Source organism: Oculina patagonica, chromosome 8 (assembly GCF_052425735.1).
Source record: "Oculina patagonica isolate OP01 chromosome 8, crgOcupat, whole genome shotgun sequence".
Taxonomy (NCBI): domain Eukaryota; kingdom Metazoa; phylum Cnidaria; class Anthozoa; order Scleractinia; family Oculinidae; genus Oculina; species Oculina patagonica.
In genome coordinates, this window is record NC_135765.1 from 26,547,863 (window position 1) to 26,568,460 (window position 20,598).

Sequence of the window (20,598 nt, forward strand, 5' to 3'; positions counted from 1 at the left end):
TGAAGTTCTGGAAAAATCAGTGTGAGTTCTTAAAAAGTACTGGAAAATTGTTTGTGAAGAAGGGTACGAATCCTGTATTTTATTTTACCTTCTTGTGTTTTTATGTATCTAGGGAGATGCTACAGCTAGGGAAAAGCAAACCATGGCCCGAGGCCTTAGAAAAGCTCACTAACAAGAGGACCATGGATGTGGGCCCCATGAAAGAGTACTTCTGGCCTTTGTACCTGTGGCTAAGAGCCCAAAGATGCTCCTCGAACTACACAATAGGATGGCCTGAAAATCCTGGTCCTAATTACGACCCATGTGTGATACCAACGACTTTGCCAGACACGATGACGTCACAGACAACGCCTGTAAACACGCAACCAAAGAACCGAGGAGCGGATGCGTGGTCTTTGAACACCGCTGGTACTTTGATAATAGTTGTCTTTTTGGTCCTTGCCGCCAGCTTTTAAAAACGTGAATAGCTTAGTGCTAACGTCGTGGATATTAAGATGTATATATGCTTATTCGTAACTCTTAGACTATGTTTTTGGTTATCCCAGATTCGTTTTGCTGTTTGCTTAATTAATGACAACGTACAAAAGGATAGATCAGGGGAAAAAAGCCATACATTTCGTTTTCGTCAGAAATTCCGTAGCTTTTGTATCGGGGATCTGTAAAATGGTCGCTTTGAAGCCGGATGTTAGACGAATCCGAAACAATCTGATGTGCGAACAGGTTTGGTATGTTTTCCTTTGGTGGTATAATGTAAAGAAAATACTTGAACAAAATGTAGGCGTCCATCACTAGATTTTTAATTTAACTAGTACAACATTGTCGCACGCTTGTAAATCAAACCTCACTTGTTAACGACTATTGTATACGACGCGAGATTTTGTTGGATTTCAAAAACGATAAAAAAAATTTACGACAACTGCAGTATCGACTAGACTTAATTCAGGGGCGTTCCCACGGGAGGATCCCCCCCCCCCCCCCCTTCAAGTTTCAAACACTGCAAATGCGAAAATTGGGAATAGAATCCTTAAGAAAATCAAGAAAAGAGCAGAGTCAAAATGCAAATCGCGAGGTTCTTCGAGAATTTTTTCCTTCTTAAACGTAACATACGCAGTACATACACAACCTTTCTGAACGGCTGTATTGAGCGGCCTTAGTTGAGTGACTGATTTCAGAATTGATGGAACTCCCCTTTCAAAAGGCTGGGGACGTCCCTGATGGATGTATGATGAAAGGTGCTGTATATACTAGTTATGCAACGCTTTCGAGTGGTATACTATGGAATATCCCACGAGTCACTTGTATTTTCTCGGTATACACACGAGCCTTTAGGCGAGTGTGTATACCAAGAAAATACAAGTGACAAGTGGGATATTCCATAGTATACCACGAGAAAGTGTTGTGTAACTATTTTATACCATGCCATAGAAAATACGCTTACTAAATTTCGTCGAGAATACCATCGCAGCGCACGATGGGAAGGTTGGGTTGAATACCGTCGAATATACAACGGCTTTCCTGTATTCTGATTGGCTGTATTTTCTATGGCATGGTATAAATGGTTTTTTGCAAGCCATGAATATGTTACAAAATGAGTGCTAATTAATAACGCTTCAATCTTTATATAAAAACGCAGTAATTTAGAACAATAAATGCCTCGAATGTATATGTTGTTGTTGATTTGCTTGTATACGAAAAACGTTTCCGGGACGACGGTGCGAAATAGTTAACCCGCAGAACGTACAAGGTGAGGGAGCGGAAATGGATGTCACCCCCTCCCCCCACCCCCCCATTTCTTCCTGAATTGGTACATGTTTCGCTTTAAGGTTGAGCGTGGCGCTATCCTGGACAAAAAAATATTGTTAAGGATGGAAGAAAAGACGATATTTTAGAGTCAAATTTTCTCCCTCCTTCAAACGAGCGTTTGAAATTCACATTACCGGCAAACACTCCAAATCACAAAATGTCAATTCTTGTTTAACTAGGATGCTTGTGTAGGATAACAGGCTTTTTCTAGAAAAATAACGACCAAGACTTGAGAGGTATGGCCACACGAACACTGAGAAGAGACGCATGTCTCGTCCCCAGCTCGGGCGCGGATATTTTCCTATGGTCGCCTTTTTTAATTTTTTTTAAAATTTAAAAATTTGCTTGGAAAAAAATTGGTAAAATATTAAAAATTGAAAAATGTTTCCTATTCGTTGTTAGTAGTTGTCATTGTTAACGCGTATTGCCATTATTGTGACTGACAATGAAAAAAATTCTGACCGCGAAACATATTTGCGTTGTGTTTGTCACGAAACGCCTATAAAAGCAAAAACAGCGTAAGACTGAGAGAAAAAAAATAGTCTATTATATTTTTATTACCCGAAACCAAAACCGAAACCAAAAAGTTTCCTTTTATAATAATGAAATTCCAGGCTTGGAATAGCGGTTTCTAAGCAATGGCTTAAACCGGACAGCATGCCTTCTTCAATAGAGCCTAAGCAATGACATGTGATTTGAAGAAGAAAAATCATTGAATATAGTTAATGTTTTGATATAACCATTAATTCTCATGGCTAACTTCTAAAGAGATGTATTGAAATAAGTAATGAGAATCAATGTTGTAATCAGTTATGGAAATAAATGACACCCCGAGAACACTTTTTGTACACACTTAAAATTTATTTCTTTAATGCATTTTGTTGCATATAAATCAAGTGTATATTTTTATTACGGGAGTAAATAGCATATCATGTTATCAGTGGTTCGATAAGCGAAGGTACGAGCTAAACTCAAGGTAAGTTTGTATTATTAAATATATTTTACCTGTTGCTCAGCTAGCTTAACCTATTCAGTAAAAACTGTAAATTCTAATGGCAAGAAGCTTTCTTGAATCATATTTAAATTGGAACTTTTCAAGGAAGTCATTTACTAATATTTCATACGTGAATGCCAAGGAGATCCCTTGAGGACTTGTTAGGGGCTTTAGGGTTAAGGGATAACTCACAAAATTATTTTAGAGATATAAGGGATGAATGTTTAGATAATTTTAGGGATAAAAGATAACAACCCAATTTTTATAGGGATAATGAAAATCAAAATAGTAGGTCGGATAACAGCTTTGGTAATTTCAGGGATAAGGAATAACTTCCCTCAAAATTATTGGAATAAGGGATATCATAACACCCCTAACAGGGCCTCTCTCTTTACTAATCAGAAGATTAACTTGATTGTATTCCTTGAAAGCGTTGCATGATATGAGGTGATAAAACATGATAAAATAACCAGCGAAGAGCACTTTGAATAACTGGCCGTTTTTGTAATAGAGGCACGTCGTAGTCATTTCGAGTTCTTATGGATGAATTAGTGCTAGTTGTTTATAAATGCGAATTAGCAAAGGCTTTCTCAGTCAAATTCGAGACGCTTTTCTAAATTTCGCGACAGCTTTTTCGTGTCAATAGAAGAACCGAAAATTCGTCTAGGATCAGGGTAGATATAAAGACATGTGAGGGTGAGACAAACACTGGACTAACTCAAACGAATAAATTTTGTGTTCTCGCGACGAAACAATTATTTCTCGCGCATTTTTTAATCAAACAGTTTATGTTAAGGTTGAAATTAAAATTGCCACCAAAGTGACTAAAAGAATCGCATTATCACTCAGAATCGAGTAATTACTCGATACGTCTTCAGTTTTTCAATTCCTCAAAATTCTCAAAAGGGGGGCATAAACCCACTGCTGTTTTATTATTCTAATTTGAATTTAAAAGCTCCATAAACATTCAATTAATAAGTCTTAAAGATTCGAAAGATCTTATGTTTACCTTTGCGATCGACTCGGGTAAACATAAACTTTTGAATTCTCTAATCGAAACTGCCTCTCTCTTGTCATGTTTTACATCAGGATTAATATGTAACCGCGCGCGCCATTTTGTTTTTGTTGTTTGTTTTCAGTTTTCCTTTTTGTGTTCTGTAGTTAGGTTAAATGTAACAAAGATTGCATCCAACATGTACGAAAAACGGTGCATTTCTTGTGGTTCAACTTTGAAAAAATGGCCTCTCCTCGGTGGAGCACAATTCAGTTTTTCGAGTAGAAGACAACACTTCATGTTGTTGACTCATCTGTTTCAATAAATTATAACAAAAATTAGACTTCCCAAAAATAAAAACATTCATTATACCTAACAATTATGTCTAACCGAAAAAACTGAAAAAGCAGTCGTTTTTCAATTGCTTAGCCTTTTCGATTTTTTTAATGTGTAGTTAGCAATTTCGCTCGGAGTCAGTTATTTAGAAGATCGCACTAAAAATTTGAAAAATTTTAAGGCAAATATATCCAACAGTTTTCTTTATCTAATTTCTGTCACAATCCTTTCTGCTTGACGTATTATAAAAAGTTTGCGTTTAATAATAAATACAGTCACTTGGAACTTGAAAGTTTCGTCGCAGTTTGCCCCTCCTCGGATCGGAAAAGGCATTCGCAGATAATCGGGACGAGATGAGGCTTAAACGGCTGAAATCGGCACGACGAAAGTTTACGAGAGCTTTGTTTTACCCCTATTAGGCCGTGGGTCTCCAAGGTGACCTGCGATCAAGCTATCAATTTTTTCACGCTCTTATTTACTTCTTGTCTTCACGATGGATAACTTTCGCCTGACCCACTTAGAATGTAAGCTAAGAGCGAGAAAAAAATCGCCTGATATAAAGCAGGTTATTTTCGGGAGTGTATATCACTTCGCCTCGGATAAATGATTCTCCGCGGAGGAACCCCCTATACTATAGGGGACTATACGAGGAAGATCCCCCCGAAAGCGTACCTTTCTCGGGTTGTAGCTATAAAAAAGGGTAGAGATTTCATGATGTAGTTGGAGTATACTAGTATACAAAAGGGTATAGGGAAAACTTTCTTTTAGGTTTTTAAAATGACCTTTAAATATATCTCGAAGAGAAGAGACCCAACGAACAGTTGATTCATTGAAGTATGTTGAGGTGTTATTCAAGTGAACGATTAAGACAAGAGATGTGGTAATTCTTCTGTAGGTATGTCAAAGGGGTACCATTTTCTATCGAAGGTTTATGAAAGGGGTACCTTTTCTGTCAAAAATGAAATGTGGAAAGGCTCAGCTAATCAGGCTTATTAAAATCACGGTTTAAACGGCGAAATCGGCGCAAGAAAAAGCTTCTAACAAGGTTGATACTAGCGCTCGTGAGCGATCGCAGGTACTTTAATCAAAGTCAAACATTAATTGCCTTGATATGAATCTAAACTCACAACTAACATTAAAAGAAATGTAGGGCGAACAGAAGATAATTTTAGATCTAATAAAATTACGTAAGATAAAAAATTGTATGCAATATAAAAATATTTACCGCTTTCCCGCAGATAAAAATGTAAATTACTGCGGGTGCTTTTGTGTCACCGGTCAAATGTTTTGCTTTTTTAAAATTGTTTTTGAGTTAAAATTCTCTTGCTATACAACAATTGTTGCATCTTATTTCACGAAACTGCAGGATTTTTGGAATTGGATGTCAGCTGTCGCTAGCTATCAGAAGGTAGGATCAGAATGTAAAAGACCCTTTTGGCTTTGAGGGGGTAGGGGTTAGGCAGTTGGTGACTATCGATGTCAGTTTTTATAGTCCAGAAAAGAATTGGAAAATTAACGAGTTTGTATCTTGTTTAAGAAGAATTTAATTTAAATAACTTTACTTTGAGACGTTGCAAAAAATCAAGTTTCAAGCAACGTCTCAAAGTAAAGTTATTTAAATTCTTAAAAGTGCAAAATTCTTCACATGGTTTTGGAGACACTTGGGATCGCTTCTGGCTCCTGCTTCTGGTAATTATAAACTCATCACAACACAAGTTACTGCGTGACTCATATTATAAACATATCGATATGACCTGCTGTTGCTCCCTTTCGATATTGCAACTTCTCGACTGCGCCGTGGGAAATTAAGAAAAGTTTTCGGGGAAGAAAAAATCGGACCCGAGAGAGCGGCCGAAATCTAAGCTGTAATGTCGCTTGTCTTTCGGCCCAATTATATACTTGTTGTCGCCATCAGCCTCCCAGCATAAACATTTTTCGAGTAGCCCCCCTCCCCGGTGAGATGGGGGCAGGTAGCTTGCGAACAGGTTCCTCTGTTGGGTTTTGGGCGAAAAGGCGAGCGGAATGTAATAAGACGACTACGGCAAAATACTCGGCTGAGTTCTTAAATCTTCGACGGCTAACTGATGTAGTCACAAATCCCTTGAATCATCAACTTAACAGGCAGAAAGCTTGCAGGTCAAAAAGTGGATAAATAAAATCCATCACATTTGCTGCTTTGTCTTACCCATTAGTACAATTACAGCAGACTGATCCAAACGGCGTTAGCGATCAATCAGTAGATCCTTAATTCTAAACCAGCTAATTAGACGATAACTTCAATTTAAAATCGTTAAGGCGGCTCAAAACAGTTCCCTGCATTTTTCAACACCTCAACTTTGACGAATCACTGAATACTACGACTCTTTTTCAGTTCAGCTGCCCAATCATGATCACTGGTGAACAAGTTATGATTATTCTCTGGACATTACAAGTTACCATAGCAATGGTATAACCTGTTAAAAACACCCTTAATTTTTGCTTCGTCTTTGAAAGCGAAAATTAAGGGTGGTTGCACAGGGAGCAGAGGAACCAAATTCGACCTTTGTAAATATTAAAATGTTCGATCTATTTCGCAGCGCTTCTCCCGCCCTGGTTGCTGGTTATCTGATCATTTTGTTTACGCGACGGTTAAACCAGCGGGAATCCTGTTGCGCTTGGCGTAGCCGCAGGCTCAATGACCGTGGGTGCCTCGCTCGGAAAGCTTAGCCTGCGAGCAGGCTCCCGATGATGTTTTCGGCGAGCGGAGCGAGCCGAGTAATGTGTCGGGTCGGGACAGGAAATCGGGGGAGCCTGCGGACAAAGCTTTTTTGCCGCCGTTCCGTGCACGAGATTCTAGTGCAACATCTGATTGGTCGAATCACTGATTGTTGACAGGTCTTATCAACATATCTCAATTTGCCGACACCGTAAATATACACGGACGCGATGGAATGCGGCTTACTATGAAGTGAAAACATGGCGTCTTTGCGAATTACGAACGATCTCTTTGAACGTGCGTTGGACGATTCTTTAAAAGATTTGGTCCACATACGACAGATTACTGAACCATATACTGGCATATACAAAACGCAAAATAGTCAACAGACTTGCGCGTGAAAAAAATTTCAAATCTATATTTGAATCATGTGGTGCCAACGTAACGCAACGAACAAGGGAGGTAAAAAATCCTAAACATCGAGCTAAAAAGACAGAGCGCTCGATCAAAATAATGCAAGAAGCATAGACTTTACAATACAGAAGGTCTCTCTGAAACCAACATTCAGCTTTTTCATAGTAAAGCTGACACAGTCTCTGGCGAAGCCGGACCAAGATTTAATCCGTGATAAGACAATACATCTTGCAACAGTATTGATTAAAATGCCGGGCCCGGCGTCAATAAAATGCAAGTAGTTTACATTTTCACGGAACATATAGGTCTTGTCCTTCCAGGGCGAACATTTTCAGAGCGTAAAGCATATCTTGCAAATAGAATTGAGCCAAAACAAACTGAGTACAAATTTAGAGGTGTCATTCAACTCTACAAACGGAAACCACGCAGCGCGGACTAATGACCTCTATACATTTCCTTGGCCACAATCAGACGGCTCTATTCAATACATAATGCCTCCAAATAAAAACAGTACCCTCAGAAAGAAGTCGGAAGCAAATAAGGTCGAAAGACCGAACTTACCATAGAACGGCTAAAGTACAAATGTCACGAACGTAGGAGTCTGTGTAGGCCCGTCACCTTTATTTACAATTGACTTTTTTTTTTTTTTTTTTGAGGATCGCTCCGATCCATATTGGAGAAAAGCGCGGTTTTTTCCCGCGAGCTGTCATTTTCAAGTACGCTCTAATTACATTCCAATGCATCTAGGCGGAGAAGGCGGAGTTGATGACACGTTGTCGACAGATTAGTGACAGATGATGACAGGTTTATAAAAAGGGGCGGAATGGCTGCCTCCATGCTTTGTCAACAGGCTCTCTCTCCCAGCCCCCTCTCCGCTCTTCCTTTTTCTTTTCGCCCCCTACCGGAGAGCCTGTTCACAGGCTAGGAAAGCTTCGCTTTCCGTCCGTTGCCCTTTGGGCAACAAATAGCCTGCGAGCAGGCTCCCGATGATGTTTTCGGCGAGCGGAGCGAGCCGAGTAATGTGTCGGGTCGGGACAGGAAATCTCCCAGCCCCCTCTCCGCTCTTCCTTTTTCTTTTCGCCCCCTACCGGAGAGCCTGTTCACAGGCTAGGCAACAAACGAACGGAAACCCGCTGCGATTACGCAACAGACTATTGAACGAGTTTCCCGCGTAAACAAAAAGATCGGATAACGTATGACAAGCGCTACGAAATAGATCGAACATTTTAATATTTACAATGGTCGAATTTGGCTCCTCTGCTCCCTGTGGTGGTTGTAACAGATTCTACTGTTGTTATGGTTACCAGTGACGTAATGAAAATGACCACAACTTGTTCAGCAATGATTGGACATTTGTTTGATATTATAATTGCTACGCAACTGTAAAATATTTGTAGTACTGACCCATCAAAGTATAAGAGCTGGATAGTGCCGGAAACTCAGGGTTATGATCCTCTTTGAAGGACAACTTATTTACATAAGTTGAATGGGCTTGCAGCTGTTGCCAAATTCGACCCCAAATTCAAGGATTTCGAACTAAAATTGCCTTTAAATATGAAACGGAAAGAAAGATCAATGAGGAAGATATTTTTAAGAAAAAGTAGGAACTAATCCCAAATTAATTTATGAAGTATTTTCATTATGCTGTTAATAATGTAAGTATGGCAGTAATCTGAAATTTTTGAATAGTATGACATCTGTATTTTTTTCGTTTTTACATTGTTAGTAGCGCTTGGTTATTTAAGGTTCTCTCCCCTCTCCTGTATCTTTTATAAAATTTCGTATCCTTAGTTTTGTTAGTATCGTAAGTACGGTTAGTATTGTTAGTATCGTAAATAGTTATAATAATTGTGAGTAATGTTATTGCGTTTGCAACTTTCAAGTAGAATTGTTTATAAGTAAGTAATCTCAATACTGTAAGTTATAAACTGTGTTTTGTTCTCATTGTATATTGTAGAGTCATTATATCCGGGGGCTTATATCCGGGGGGGGGGGGGGGCTGGTTAAAGGACCGTCCACCTGGAAGCTAGCCTGTTCCAGGCGTTCGGTAAGTTTGGGAGGAACAAGCTACCTGGAAACAAAACAAGGCTAAATGTTGCTTTACTATGACTTTTTAACTTGAAAACGTATTTCGATCAACATTGCAGGGGTTTTACAATACCAGTGGATAGCGTAGGCTGTTTTGTTAACACTTATCCATTAGAAAAACGATTTATCCGGTGGATAGCGTTATTCTCTGACCCGATTCTCTGAGCCCAGACGGCAGACATTCGCACCTACCCTAACCTGGCCTCACAACTTGAAATTCAACCTGCAAATCAGGCGTTCTTGATTTCCTCTTCTTACACCGCGAAAAACGAAAACGAACGCTTAATCACGGGGTTTCTTGTTATCGTGCGTTTAAAATCTTCGACGTCAGTGAGATTCTTGGTGATTTTTTTTTTATTTACTCCTCCTAGTTCGATACCTTATGAGGATAAACAATAGCGTGACAAAAAGCACCGCATGAAGGATTGTCTTTCCAATATTTCCGTCGTTGTAGGGGGTGTGTCGAGGTTTCGCTTACTCTTCTTTTCGCTGGCGTTTAAATGTTTCACGCTAAGCGCGGTATAAAAAAAATATGTTGTGTTCTTTTTTGGAGAATTATCTCTATAGGTGCAATTAAAAACGAATTTTGTTTCCTTTTTCCTCTTTCAATACGTAGACAGTTTTTACTCAAACATTTTATCATGTGTTATGACAGATGATACTTTGACACACTAATTGTTCTTCAATCTTTATTGACAGAAGAGTACACAACACGGTGAATAATTGCCAATAGTGCGCTGCGCGATATCTCCGATCGGTGCTTGTATACGCAGGAACGCCCTCAAATTTGTTACACTGACCCGGGATTTGTCGGCGTACGTTCTCAAGAGCAGCGCAATGGAGCTCAAAATTCCGCTTCTTTTTGCTCTTGTGGCCGTTTTTGGGCCGTTTCTCCTCGAGGCTGCCGTTGATCAAGCCGAGGAAAACAAGGCGTTGGAATTTCTCGCCAAATACAACAATATTACCCCGCAGGAAGATTACAAGTCGACGGTTGCTTCATGGAACCACGCTACGAACCTCACCAACTACAACAAAGAGTTGAAGACCAATGCAAGCTTAGCGTTCTCGGCTTTTTACAAGCAAATGCGTGACAATGCGTCCAAGTTTGATGTCGATAAGCTTTCGTACGACACCGCACGGCAAATCAAGAGAATCACCGCATCAGCGACGCCCAAAGATGAAGCGACTCTGAGGAAAGTTACTAACCTCGAGGCAGATATGGAGGGAATTTACAGCACCGGCAAAGTCAAGGACAAGGACGGGAAAATGCTGGAACTGGATCCTGACCTGTATGGCATCTTATCGAAATCGCGGGACTACGACCGGTTACTGTTCGCTTGGAAAGGCTGGCGGGACGCCGTTGGACCGAAGATTCGACCCAAATACAAAGAATTTGTCAAGTTGAAGAATCAAGGTGCGACAGAGAACGGTTGGAAGGATATCGGCGAATATTGGAGATCTTGGTACGAGGTGGACGACCTAGAGGGCATGGTGGAGGGATTCTGGGACAAACTTAAACCCCTCTACCAAGAGCTGCACGCTTATGTTCGCTACAAGCTGAGCCAGAAGTACAAAGAGAAGATGTCTCCGAAAGGTGCCATCCCTGCGCATCTCCTTGGCAACATGTGGGCACAGTCCTGGGTGAATATCTACGATTTGGTCGAGCCATACAAAAACCAGTCCAGTTTGGATGTGTCGGCTAACATGGTGAAGCAGAAGTATACCGCACTTAAGATGGTGAAATTAGCTGAGTCGTTCTTCACGTCGATTGGACTTGAACCGCTTCCCGCGTCGTTCTATCAGAAATCTATGATCACCAAGCCGAAAGATCGAGACGTCATTTGTCACGCGTCTGCCTGGGATTTTGGCATCAACAAAGATGTAAGGTAAGAGCTAACTTCTCATTACCGATGCTTCACATTTCTTTTAAATTTGGTTCGAAGAATTTAGTGGTGTATCAAGGAAATGCTGATTTTCTTTTCTCGTCCTCTAAAAGTCTTAAAGAGAATTAAAATTAAATTAAAATGTCGGTCATTCTTTTCGTAATATAATTACAGTTGAACCCCGGTAACTTAGCCTGCGTTGCAAACGACCAAAGCAACGCAGGCTACGGTAACTCGAACTCTGAAGGGAAACGAAAAACAGTTCGAGTTAACAGGTTTTTTCGAGTTAGCCGAGTAAAAATGACTGAAAGGTGGGTCCAAGGGAAATAGAAGTTAGTTCGAGTTAGCGGGGTTGTTTGAGTTATCCGAGTTCGAGTTACCGGGGTTCTACTGTAATTTCAGCTGAAGGAATTTTCAAAAATTTTGCCAATTTAAAGTTTGTTCCGCCGTTTCCCTGTTGCACCAGACATCCATTGTATTAACCTTTCTTAAACAATAGTTTGTTTGCTCGAAGTGACGACCAAAAACACCTTTTTGTCGAAGGACAAAATTAATCCCAAAATTGATTTGACAGGTTACGATATCTTTTGTGTTTTGTGCGTCACGGAGACGTAATTTGTATCAGGCTTTGTTATAGATTTAATTCTTCCATTAATCTTTTATAAACATGGCCTTTGTTTCGACTGATAAACGCATTAGAAATCCAATCAAACAAGTAATTTGAATAGATCGTTCTTACTTCGTTGACATAACCCTTGATCTATTATTCAATTATTCAACATTGTTTTTTCGGGGCTGATGTTCTAAACGACCCGCGCAAAACAGAAAAAATAAACAATTCAGGCAAAGTATGACCTTTCAAAAAGCACATAATTAATTGTTTGATATGATACTTTAAACACAATTAGTTTCAGTTGTGGTCCGCGAGTGTATTGTCAAAGAATCTTTTGGGAATTACAAAAAGGCGATTATCTATAGTAAATCTCCCGGCGACTTTGGCGCCCAAACATGATTTGGGGACTTAATATCTTAATCCTGAGACTAGACTTCTCAAAGTCCTTCGATGCGCGGTTTAGCTTCACGACGCTTTTCGGCTAGCAACGCTTTCTTGTAAAGGGCGACCTGATATGCAAGTCTATCTTGGCACTTTTACTGTAGGTGTACTCCGAGGTTCAACTGCCTTCTCTCGTCGCTTTACTCCAAAGAAGATCAAGTAACCATAGAAAATGGATGGAATTCAAGTTACTCACAATAATTAGCTGCCTCCCGCTTAGGGGTTGACGCATTATGTTCCAAAAAATGATTATTTTGTTCCTTGGCGTCTGCCTAAAACACGGACAATTATGTGCTTAATTATGCTCGACAGAAGGTATTTTGCTCGTAATTTTGCCGGAAAAAAAACTGCCCCAACCCCTCTCCCCAGAAAATGGCTTCCATACCCCACTCCGAAGAAAAAGGGTCGCTTCCGTACGTAGCAAACAAAAGCGTCATATTAACAGACTAGAATCAAGACTGTAGCTGCATCCAATAATAACATTATTTGAAATTTTACATCTTTTTGTACACAAAACAAAGTCTACTGCAACGAACCGTCAATTTTATTTTTTTAAATATTTTTTTAAATATTTTCTATTTCGCAAAATCAGGGTATTATGCCGCAAAATCTAATTATTTAATATGCCGGCATTATGACCGATGTTCCAACGGTAGTATTATACCCCAAATTATATCCGTAAAATGTGTCAACCTCAGCCTAATCTTGTCATGTTGTTTTTGGTGGGGGTGGGGAGAGTGGGGCAACTGTCGAGTTGTAGTGCGCGAAGTGAATTTCACTCGATTCCTGTTAACTTAGGCACGCAATGCGTGCAAGTGTCTTAAGGCCTCTAGAGAATTAAACTTGTTTTTTGATTACGGACATTATTTGTTAATAAATAAATAAAAAAAATATCCCTACGAGGTAGCTAGTTTACAGGCATGCCACTAAAACAGAGGAAACAAATATTTTTAAATGAACATAACAAGGTTAAAAATCCCAACTGGCAGGAGGCAGACCAGTTGGCTATATACAAAGCGTGGTCGAGGATTTGGACTCGGGACAACCGAGAAACAAATCCAGCTAGTGGCAAGGGCAGGTCTTGAACCGGGCACCTCCGGGTTACAACAACAGCGCCCCAAAGCACTCGGCCACGCTTGCCTCCTGTTATATTATTAGATGTATCAAACTGAATGAAGTGAACTGAAGTGAGGAGAGTTCAGCATAACTTCGGTTTTGGAAAACAAGTTATTTGTCAGTTTGTTGTTGTCGATTCTTGTTTCATAATAAATTTTCCGAGTTTAGTGGCTTATAGCCACTTTGATGTTATTTTGTTTTCCTTTTCCAGGATCAAACAATGTACCAACATTAATCACAACGACTTGGTAACCACTCATCACGAACTGGGTCATATTCAGTATTATCTACAGTACTGGGACCAACCTTACGAGTACCGCACTGGCGCCAACCCAGGATTCCACGAGGCCGTGGGTGATACCATGTCGCTGTCAGTTGATACACCGCAACACTTGAAGAAGATTGGTCTGTTGGAAAGTGTCAGCAATAACACAGGTAGAAAAATACAATAGAAAATTGATTGGAAGACTTTTGAAAATACGGGGGCGGGAACGTGTTAAGGCGGGACTAAACGTGAATTTTAGTGTAATTTTGAGGGGCTTAAAGAAGGGTTTGAAGAAAGAAAACTAATTTTGGAACGCCACCAGACAGTTAGCCCCAACAGAAGAGCACCCCAGGTTGTCAGGAGACTGTCTGGTACAGTCGAAGCTCTCGTAGGCGGACACCCCAAGGGACGCGAGAAAAGTGTCCGTAACTGGAGCTGGCCGCTTACGAGAATGGTTCTCGTAAGCGGCCACTAGAGGTGCAGGTGATAGATGACCGCTTACAGGAGCTTGCCCAGCTAACAATAACCGGACGGACGTGGATGACGACAAAACAAACACTAAAATATGGTACTGTAATTACTGTAAATTCATTGTGACGAACGGCGATGTTAAGTCGATTGATAAAAACAAGATACAGAGGTTTTTTTATAGGATTTTCTTTGGGGTGTCCGCTTACGGGTGCTTAAAAACAAAGAAAAAGTCTAAGTCGTAATCTGTGACGGTGTCCGCGGCCGCTTACGGGAATGTCCGCTTACCAGAATGTGAAAATATAGAGTTTGTATGGGAGTAAAAACGGGGTTTAAAAAAAGGCGGCCGTAAGTAGAGCTGTCCGCTTACGAGAGTGTCTGCACCAGTGCCTAATTTTTTGGGGGGTGCCGAGAGTGGTGCCGGGACTACCTCCTGGAGGTAGTCTCGGCACGTGTAAATCGAGGCACCGTGCCGAAAACAAGTGTGACGCATGCGTTGTTTCCACGACAATGGCGGCCACTGTGGCATTCTCGCCCCAAGAGACTTCGTTTGTTTTTGTCACGTTATCGGCGAAAAGAGTACAAAAAAGAGAAGTTCTGGGGGATGAGAATGCCACCGAGGAAGAAAATTAGAGAAAGCCCCCGCTCTAAAAAAATCGCCGTGTGAAAGCCACTTCCACCATCACTGCAAAGAGCCATTTATTTTTCAATCTTCTTCTTCTGAATTTGAGAACTCCGATTTATTTTGCCCCTGAACACTCTTGAATATGTTGAATGGTCGAGAACTCGTTCCTTTCCGATAATTTCACGTTTTGCACTGAAAGCACGATGAACAATCACAGCAAAACATCTTTCTGCCATTTTTCATGAAGAAAACCGATGGAAAGTAGGGTGCTTATATAAAAACTGGAACCGTACCTAGCAGGAGAAAACCTTCTTGTTTTGGTCATGTAAATGGGTATTGCCGTGCCGAAGTGGTTTGGTCACGGTGCCAAAAATTTGCCGTGCCGTGCCGATTTTTTAGCGCGTGTAAATGGGGCTTTAACGGGCCCGTAAAACCATTTTAAATTATCTGTGTTTAAAAAACAGAGAAGTGTATACGCCTGAAACTTTGTATGAAGGAAACCTCTGTTCATATGAAAAATATTATGGAATTTCTTTAATTGTAAGGTTTGAGATTTTGCTATGGCTTTTCGGGTGCGAAAACTTTTCGGGACCTTCGAGAAGCGGGCCCCTGGTCCTCATCATTTTACGTTGTTTTCTCTTCTCAGAATCCGACATCAACGCCCTGATGAAGATGGCGCTGCGTAAAATCGCTTTTCTGCCGTTCGGGTTTTTGATCGACCAGTGGCGATGGAAGGTGTTCAGTGGCAAAATTACTGATGAAAATTACAATGCCGAGTGGTGGAAACTGAGGACTAAGTACCAGGGAATAAAACCTGCTGTGGAACGGTCAGAAGCGGACTTTGATCCTGGGTGCAAGTATCACATCCCTGCCAACACACCTTACATCAGGTATGAATTGCAATCTTTGTCACTCTTAATTAATCATGTTCGAAATCTCTCTTCTCATTGGAATAAGCCAAGTTAGGAACTGCAGTGGCAAATATTCTTTTTTGTATATAATAACAGAGAATTCTCGCGCGCTGATTGGTCGAGAGCTAACAGGGCCGTACCTCGGATTATTTGTCTGCAGGGGCAAGTTTTCCTGGCGGGGGAAACGAGGGGTTATATTTGTTAGTTTAGTTTTTCTTTTTTTCTTTAGTTTTCTTAGTTTTTTTTTCTCCGGGCGAAGGCATTTACCCTACCCCCCCCCCCCCCCCCCGCCCTCCTAAAACTGTTGGAACAAAAAAAGTGGAAACTGGTGGTCAGTTCGGCCCGGGTCGCACTTGGAACAAAATCGGGACAAGTTTATTTTGATAACCGAAAAAACTGTCAGATTCCTGTCATCAGTTGACCACGCCAAGTGCGACCTACTTGTCCCTACGCGGACAAAAACTTGTCCACGGAGACAAATCTTCAAAGGAGCCGTCGTCCTGCCTCAAAGCAAGACTTTTTACGAACAGCAAACAAAATTGTTTTTCTTGTGATAAAAGTGTCAATCAGTTCAGTGATCCTTAAAAATTGTTCGCTTCACATTTTACTGCCTAGTCATGAATGCGGATTTAAGCGGTTTTCGACCGAATATTTTCGTTATTTGGGAAAAGAGCCCTCACCAAGATAATCCAAATGAAAGGAAAGATCGGTATAGGCCAGAGCAACTGTTCTGTAGCCGCAGTCCGAATCATGATACATAGCTTACAACATTAATTTGCTCATAATTTCCCGCTAACGGCGGCGCGCTTTCTTTTATGAGCTACGACATCGTTTCGAGCACTCGCATTAAGAAGGTAGAATGAGAAATTTGCTTTGATTTGATTCAATGCGACCCGTTCTCCTCTCCCTTTTGAATATTATTTTTGCTGCGAAATTAACACAGTGAAGTGACGGGTAATTTTGTGTCTCCAAGTGCGACCCTAAAAACAACGATTCAAATTGTCTCGGACAAGTTCCGAGACAAATATTGTCCTCAACATCTTGCAACATTTAAAATGTTTGTCTCAAGTGCGACCCGGGCCTTAGGGCAATACCTCTGACAAAATCGTCGACTAAGTCAAAAAAAAATCTTACAAGCTGTCACGCGAGCGCGAGATTTTGTACTGATTTTAGCTCTAATTCGCCGGAAAATTTTCGGTGTTGTTGTAAAAATCATAGAAATGGCGACGTAAAATGTCCAAAACTTTGTAGTGAACGACTATCGCTCATAGGATACGAGGACGAATGCAGTCATTTCTCTCTTAACGGACACTTCTATAAGACGGACACCTTTTGATGGTCCCTGCCGTTTTTCAGTCATTTTACTGTATCCAAGCTCCGTATAAGACGGACACTTTGAAATCATTAAAGGAGAAGTTCACTCCAGAATGGCCATTTATTTTCTTTACGCCAATAAAAAGTTTACACAAAGAAATGTTATTCACCAAAATTTCAGCCTCCAAAGTGCGCCATAACCCTACGAAAACTTTCCCAAAACTCGACAACTAAACGCCGCCATCTTGGAGCTGGTAATATATGCGTGACGTCAAAGAGCTCAGGCTGAAGTTTGGCGAGAAAATTTAAATACTCGAAACTCCTTGTTTCTTCGTAGTGGCTTTTGTTTGTCAAAATGCCTGTTTGTGCATCTCCATTTGGCTCAAATAGAGCTCCAAGAAATACAAAACACAAGGAGTTTTGACTATTAAAATTTTCCCGCCAAACTTCAGGCTGAGCTCTTTGACGTCACGCATATATTACCAGCTCCAAGATGGCGGCGTTCAGTTGTCGAGTTTTGGGAAAGATTTCGTAGGGTTATAGCGAACGTTGGAGGCTGAAATTTTGGTGAATAACTTATCTTTGTGTAAACTTTTTATTGGTGTAAAGAAAATAAATGGCCATTCTGGAGTGAACTTCTCCTTTAAAGGACACTTGAGAAGTTTTTTCATCATGCTTTATTTGTGAAAATACTTCCTGCAAACTTCGTATCGACATAAAGCAAAGTTAGTCAGTGCCCTAAGGATACGTGTATACCAAGGTTACTAACCAAAAACAATGACGCTCTTTGCTTACGTGTATGGACACTAAAAAGGTCGTTTTCCACTAACAGTGTCACAGTTTGTAGAAGCTCTCAATTTTTGCTTTAACAAGTAAATACGGTCCCTTTATTATTTTAGTCTTGGTGCAGTTAGCAAAGGTTTGTCGCATTGTGCAAAGGTTTAGCTTTATTATCTCAGAATATACTGATGTCACGTTACCTCGACTCTCTACAGAGTGGACACCTCTCTAAGACGGACAGCTGCGCCCGGTCCCGAAGGTGTCCGTCTTAGAGAGAGTTGACTCTGGTCTAAGTAACTGTTTTAGTAGAAACTCAAAAAAAGTGCGTGGGAGGGGTGTATGCTTTCGCACGCGCGGTTCTCGCTTACATCTAGTAGGCTGGAGTATAATATTCTCTTTTTTCTCACTTAGATATTTCATGAGTTTCGTGCTGCAGTTCCAGTTCCACAAGGCCGCATGTGACGCAGCTGGTTATACAGGACCTTTGCACACTTGTTCCATTTATCAGTCGAAGGCGGCAGGAAAAAAGATCGGGTAAGTTAGTAAAAACTACAAGCGAGCAATGTACTGTCTTATCCCTATTCAGACCGGGCTTTTTTTGACCTTCTCAGACGGGGAGGGGGGGGGTGCTTCGGAAGCCCCCCCTATGTAACTTCCAGAATATTTAAGCAATCACCATGAAACTTATAGGATGTATTGTACGTCCGAAACTCTTTCTTTCGGTATACGTCACGTGGGATGGTGACGTCACATCACGTGACAATTACATCATGATGTCAAAACAGCCGCCATCTTGGATCCGCCATCTTGGATTTCAAAATTTTTCAAAAATGCCAGAAAACCACCGAAAATCACTGCAAAGTACTCAAAATGAATAAAAATGTGCTTTAAACTCGTAAAAATGTAAAAATAATCCCATTTCAGTTGATATTTATTAACAGAAACACGCATAATTACAAATTTGGGAAAACATGCCTGTCAAAATGCCGTTGCCATGGTGATGACAAGTTCCTGACACATCATCCAACCCTATCAAATTGTTGCCAGATAAATTTTAGGAAAACTCAGAAAGTTTGGCAGCGTTTGGTTAAATCTTAAAAAAGTTCAAAGTCAGCGCGGGCCTCAAAAGCCCCCCCCGCCGGTCTGAATAGGGTTAAAGGAGATTTTCACTCCCTGATGAAAACGAGACCTAGTGAGCCAGCCCAAGACTAACTGTCTTGCAAAGCAAACTTTATAGAAGCCGAATGGTGCACAAAACTAGATTTGAAACAGAGAAAAAAGGCCCCTCTGAAATGGCTTAGTGAATAGACAATATTCGTATTCTCGGTATCATGTCATTTGCATTTGAAAAGATTACCTGCATTCGCCTCCATTGCAAGCCATTTTCATTGGTATGTTTGCACCGAAATGGCCTCACGCGCTACATAAATTAGCACATTCCACTCCTGAGACCGTCGTTATACCCTTGGGTATTTATGTTAGTATTTACACGCCCTCCCGACTTGAGATCGTTCTCATTTGCGTTAATGCCCCGAAAGGTCTCTTTAGAGATCTCCTTTTTTGTCCCTCCCTCCTCCCCTCAGCGACGGAAACCTCCAGCATGCTGCACTTCTTCGCATGCGTGGAAATTATTTTCGCCTCATATCTTAGTATCCCTGCGTGTGCCATAGAGGTGCAGCATGACAATGAAAATTCTTCTACTATTCTCGAATTATACCGAGAATACAAATATGGTCTATTACTTGTTATTAAAAACTAGCAGTGGCATATTGGAATTCCTGCATTTTGATTGGTTGACAGTATATGAGCTCAAATACCATTGACCATAAATATGGTAGCCGATACGCGTTAACGAAAACAGCTTGGGAGCTAAAACACTGCAATTCTTTGGGCGTTTTTAATAAAACAATTATTCCACTCGCGCTTGTTGGATATAAGATCGTTACAGCCATCTACCACCTCATCCAACGCGCGCTCGTAGAATTATTGTTAAACATACCCATGCACAAAGTCTCGTGTCATAAGCACCAAAGCCCGTGTTGAAAGGAAAAGACAGAACCGAGTGAATTTCTACTCCCGAAGCTCAAAAAGCAAAGATGTATATAGAAGAAATGCAAATTTATCATAAAAAACGTTGTCATTGGCAACAGCGGATATCTCATGCCTAAAATTGCGCTTTAAACATTTGAAAGCAGGAGAAATAACGATCAATAACACCATTTCTTCTTGTAGCGATATGCTGAAGATGGGTAAGAGCAAACCTTGGCCCGAGGCCCTCAAGAAGCTGACCGGAAGTGAAACAGTAGACGTTGGTGCACTGACTGACTATTTCGAGCCACTTCGTAAATGGATGGTGGATCAGCGAAATACACTAGGATATGCCGCACCCGGGTGGGATGGGGATGACGATGTCCTGACCACTACCGTGAAGCCCAAGACCACTAGTGTTTTCGCTGGAGTCTCAACTCTTGCTCCAGTCCTGTTTAACACGATTGCAAGCTTGTTGTTTGCGCTGGTTGTGTTCTTTCGCTAAAGCCGTTCGATAGCTGAGACTTTTAGTAGTTTACTTTAAAAACTGTAGTATTCAGATTTTTTGTTAATTTGAGGTGATCATGTAATAATTGATCGCTTTTGAGGTTGCTATCGAGATTAGTTTGCAATCGCCTGATTTTTCGTTTCCATTTACCGTGGTTGTAGAAGCTTCCCAAGGTTTTGTCGTATATAGAACGAAATAAATACCATTCTTTCACATTTTGAGACGTGCGTGTGCATCCTTAAGCCTGGTTTTCACTAACGACGCAAGCACAAGCGCAAGCTCAAGTGCGATCATGCAATTCAAAAAGGACAGATTTTGATCC

General features: G+C 40.8%; 1 protein-coding gene across 1 annotated transcript in view; it reads left to right on the top strand.

Annotated features, from left to right (window-relative positions):
* Window positions 1-20,497, top strand: part of LOC144663268 (angiotensin-converting enzyme-like) — a 29,286-nt gene extending 8,789 nt beyond the window's left edge. Inside the window, exons 5-10 of the mRNA XM_078524172.1 lie at window positions 113-447; window positions 10,046-11,210; window positions 13,589-13,812; window positions 15,382-15,625; window positions 18,152-18,274; window positions 19,973-20,497. Coding sequence (XP_078380298.1) covers window positions 113-447; window positions 10,046-11,210; window positions 13,589-13,812; window positions 15,382-15,625; window positions 18,152-18,274; window positions 19,973-20,273 — 2,392 coding nt within the window. The 3' untranslated portion in view covers window positions 20,274-20,497. The remainder of the gene's footprint in view (window positions 1-112; window positions 448-10,045; window positions 11,211-13,588; window positions 13,813-15,381; window positions 15,626-18,151; window positions 18,275-19,972) is intronic.
* Window positions 20,498-20,598: the final 101 nt, after the last annotated feature.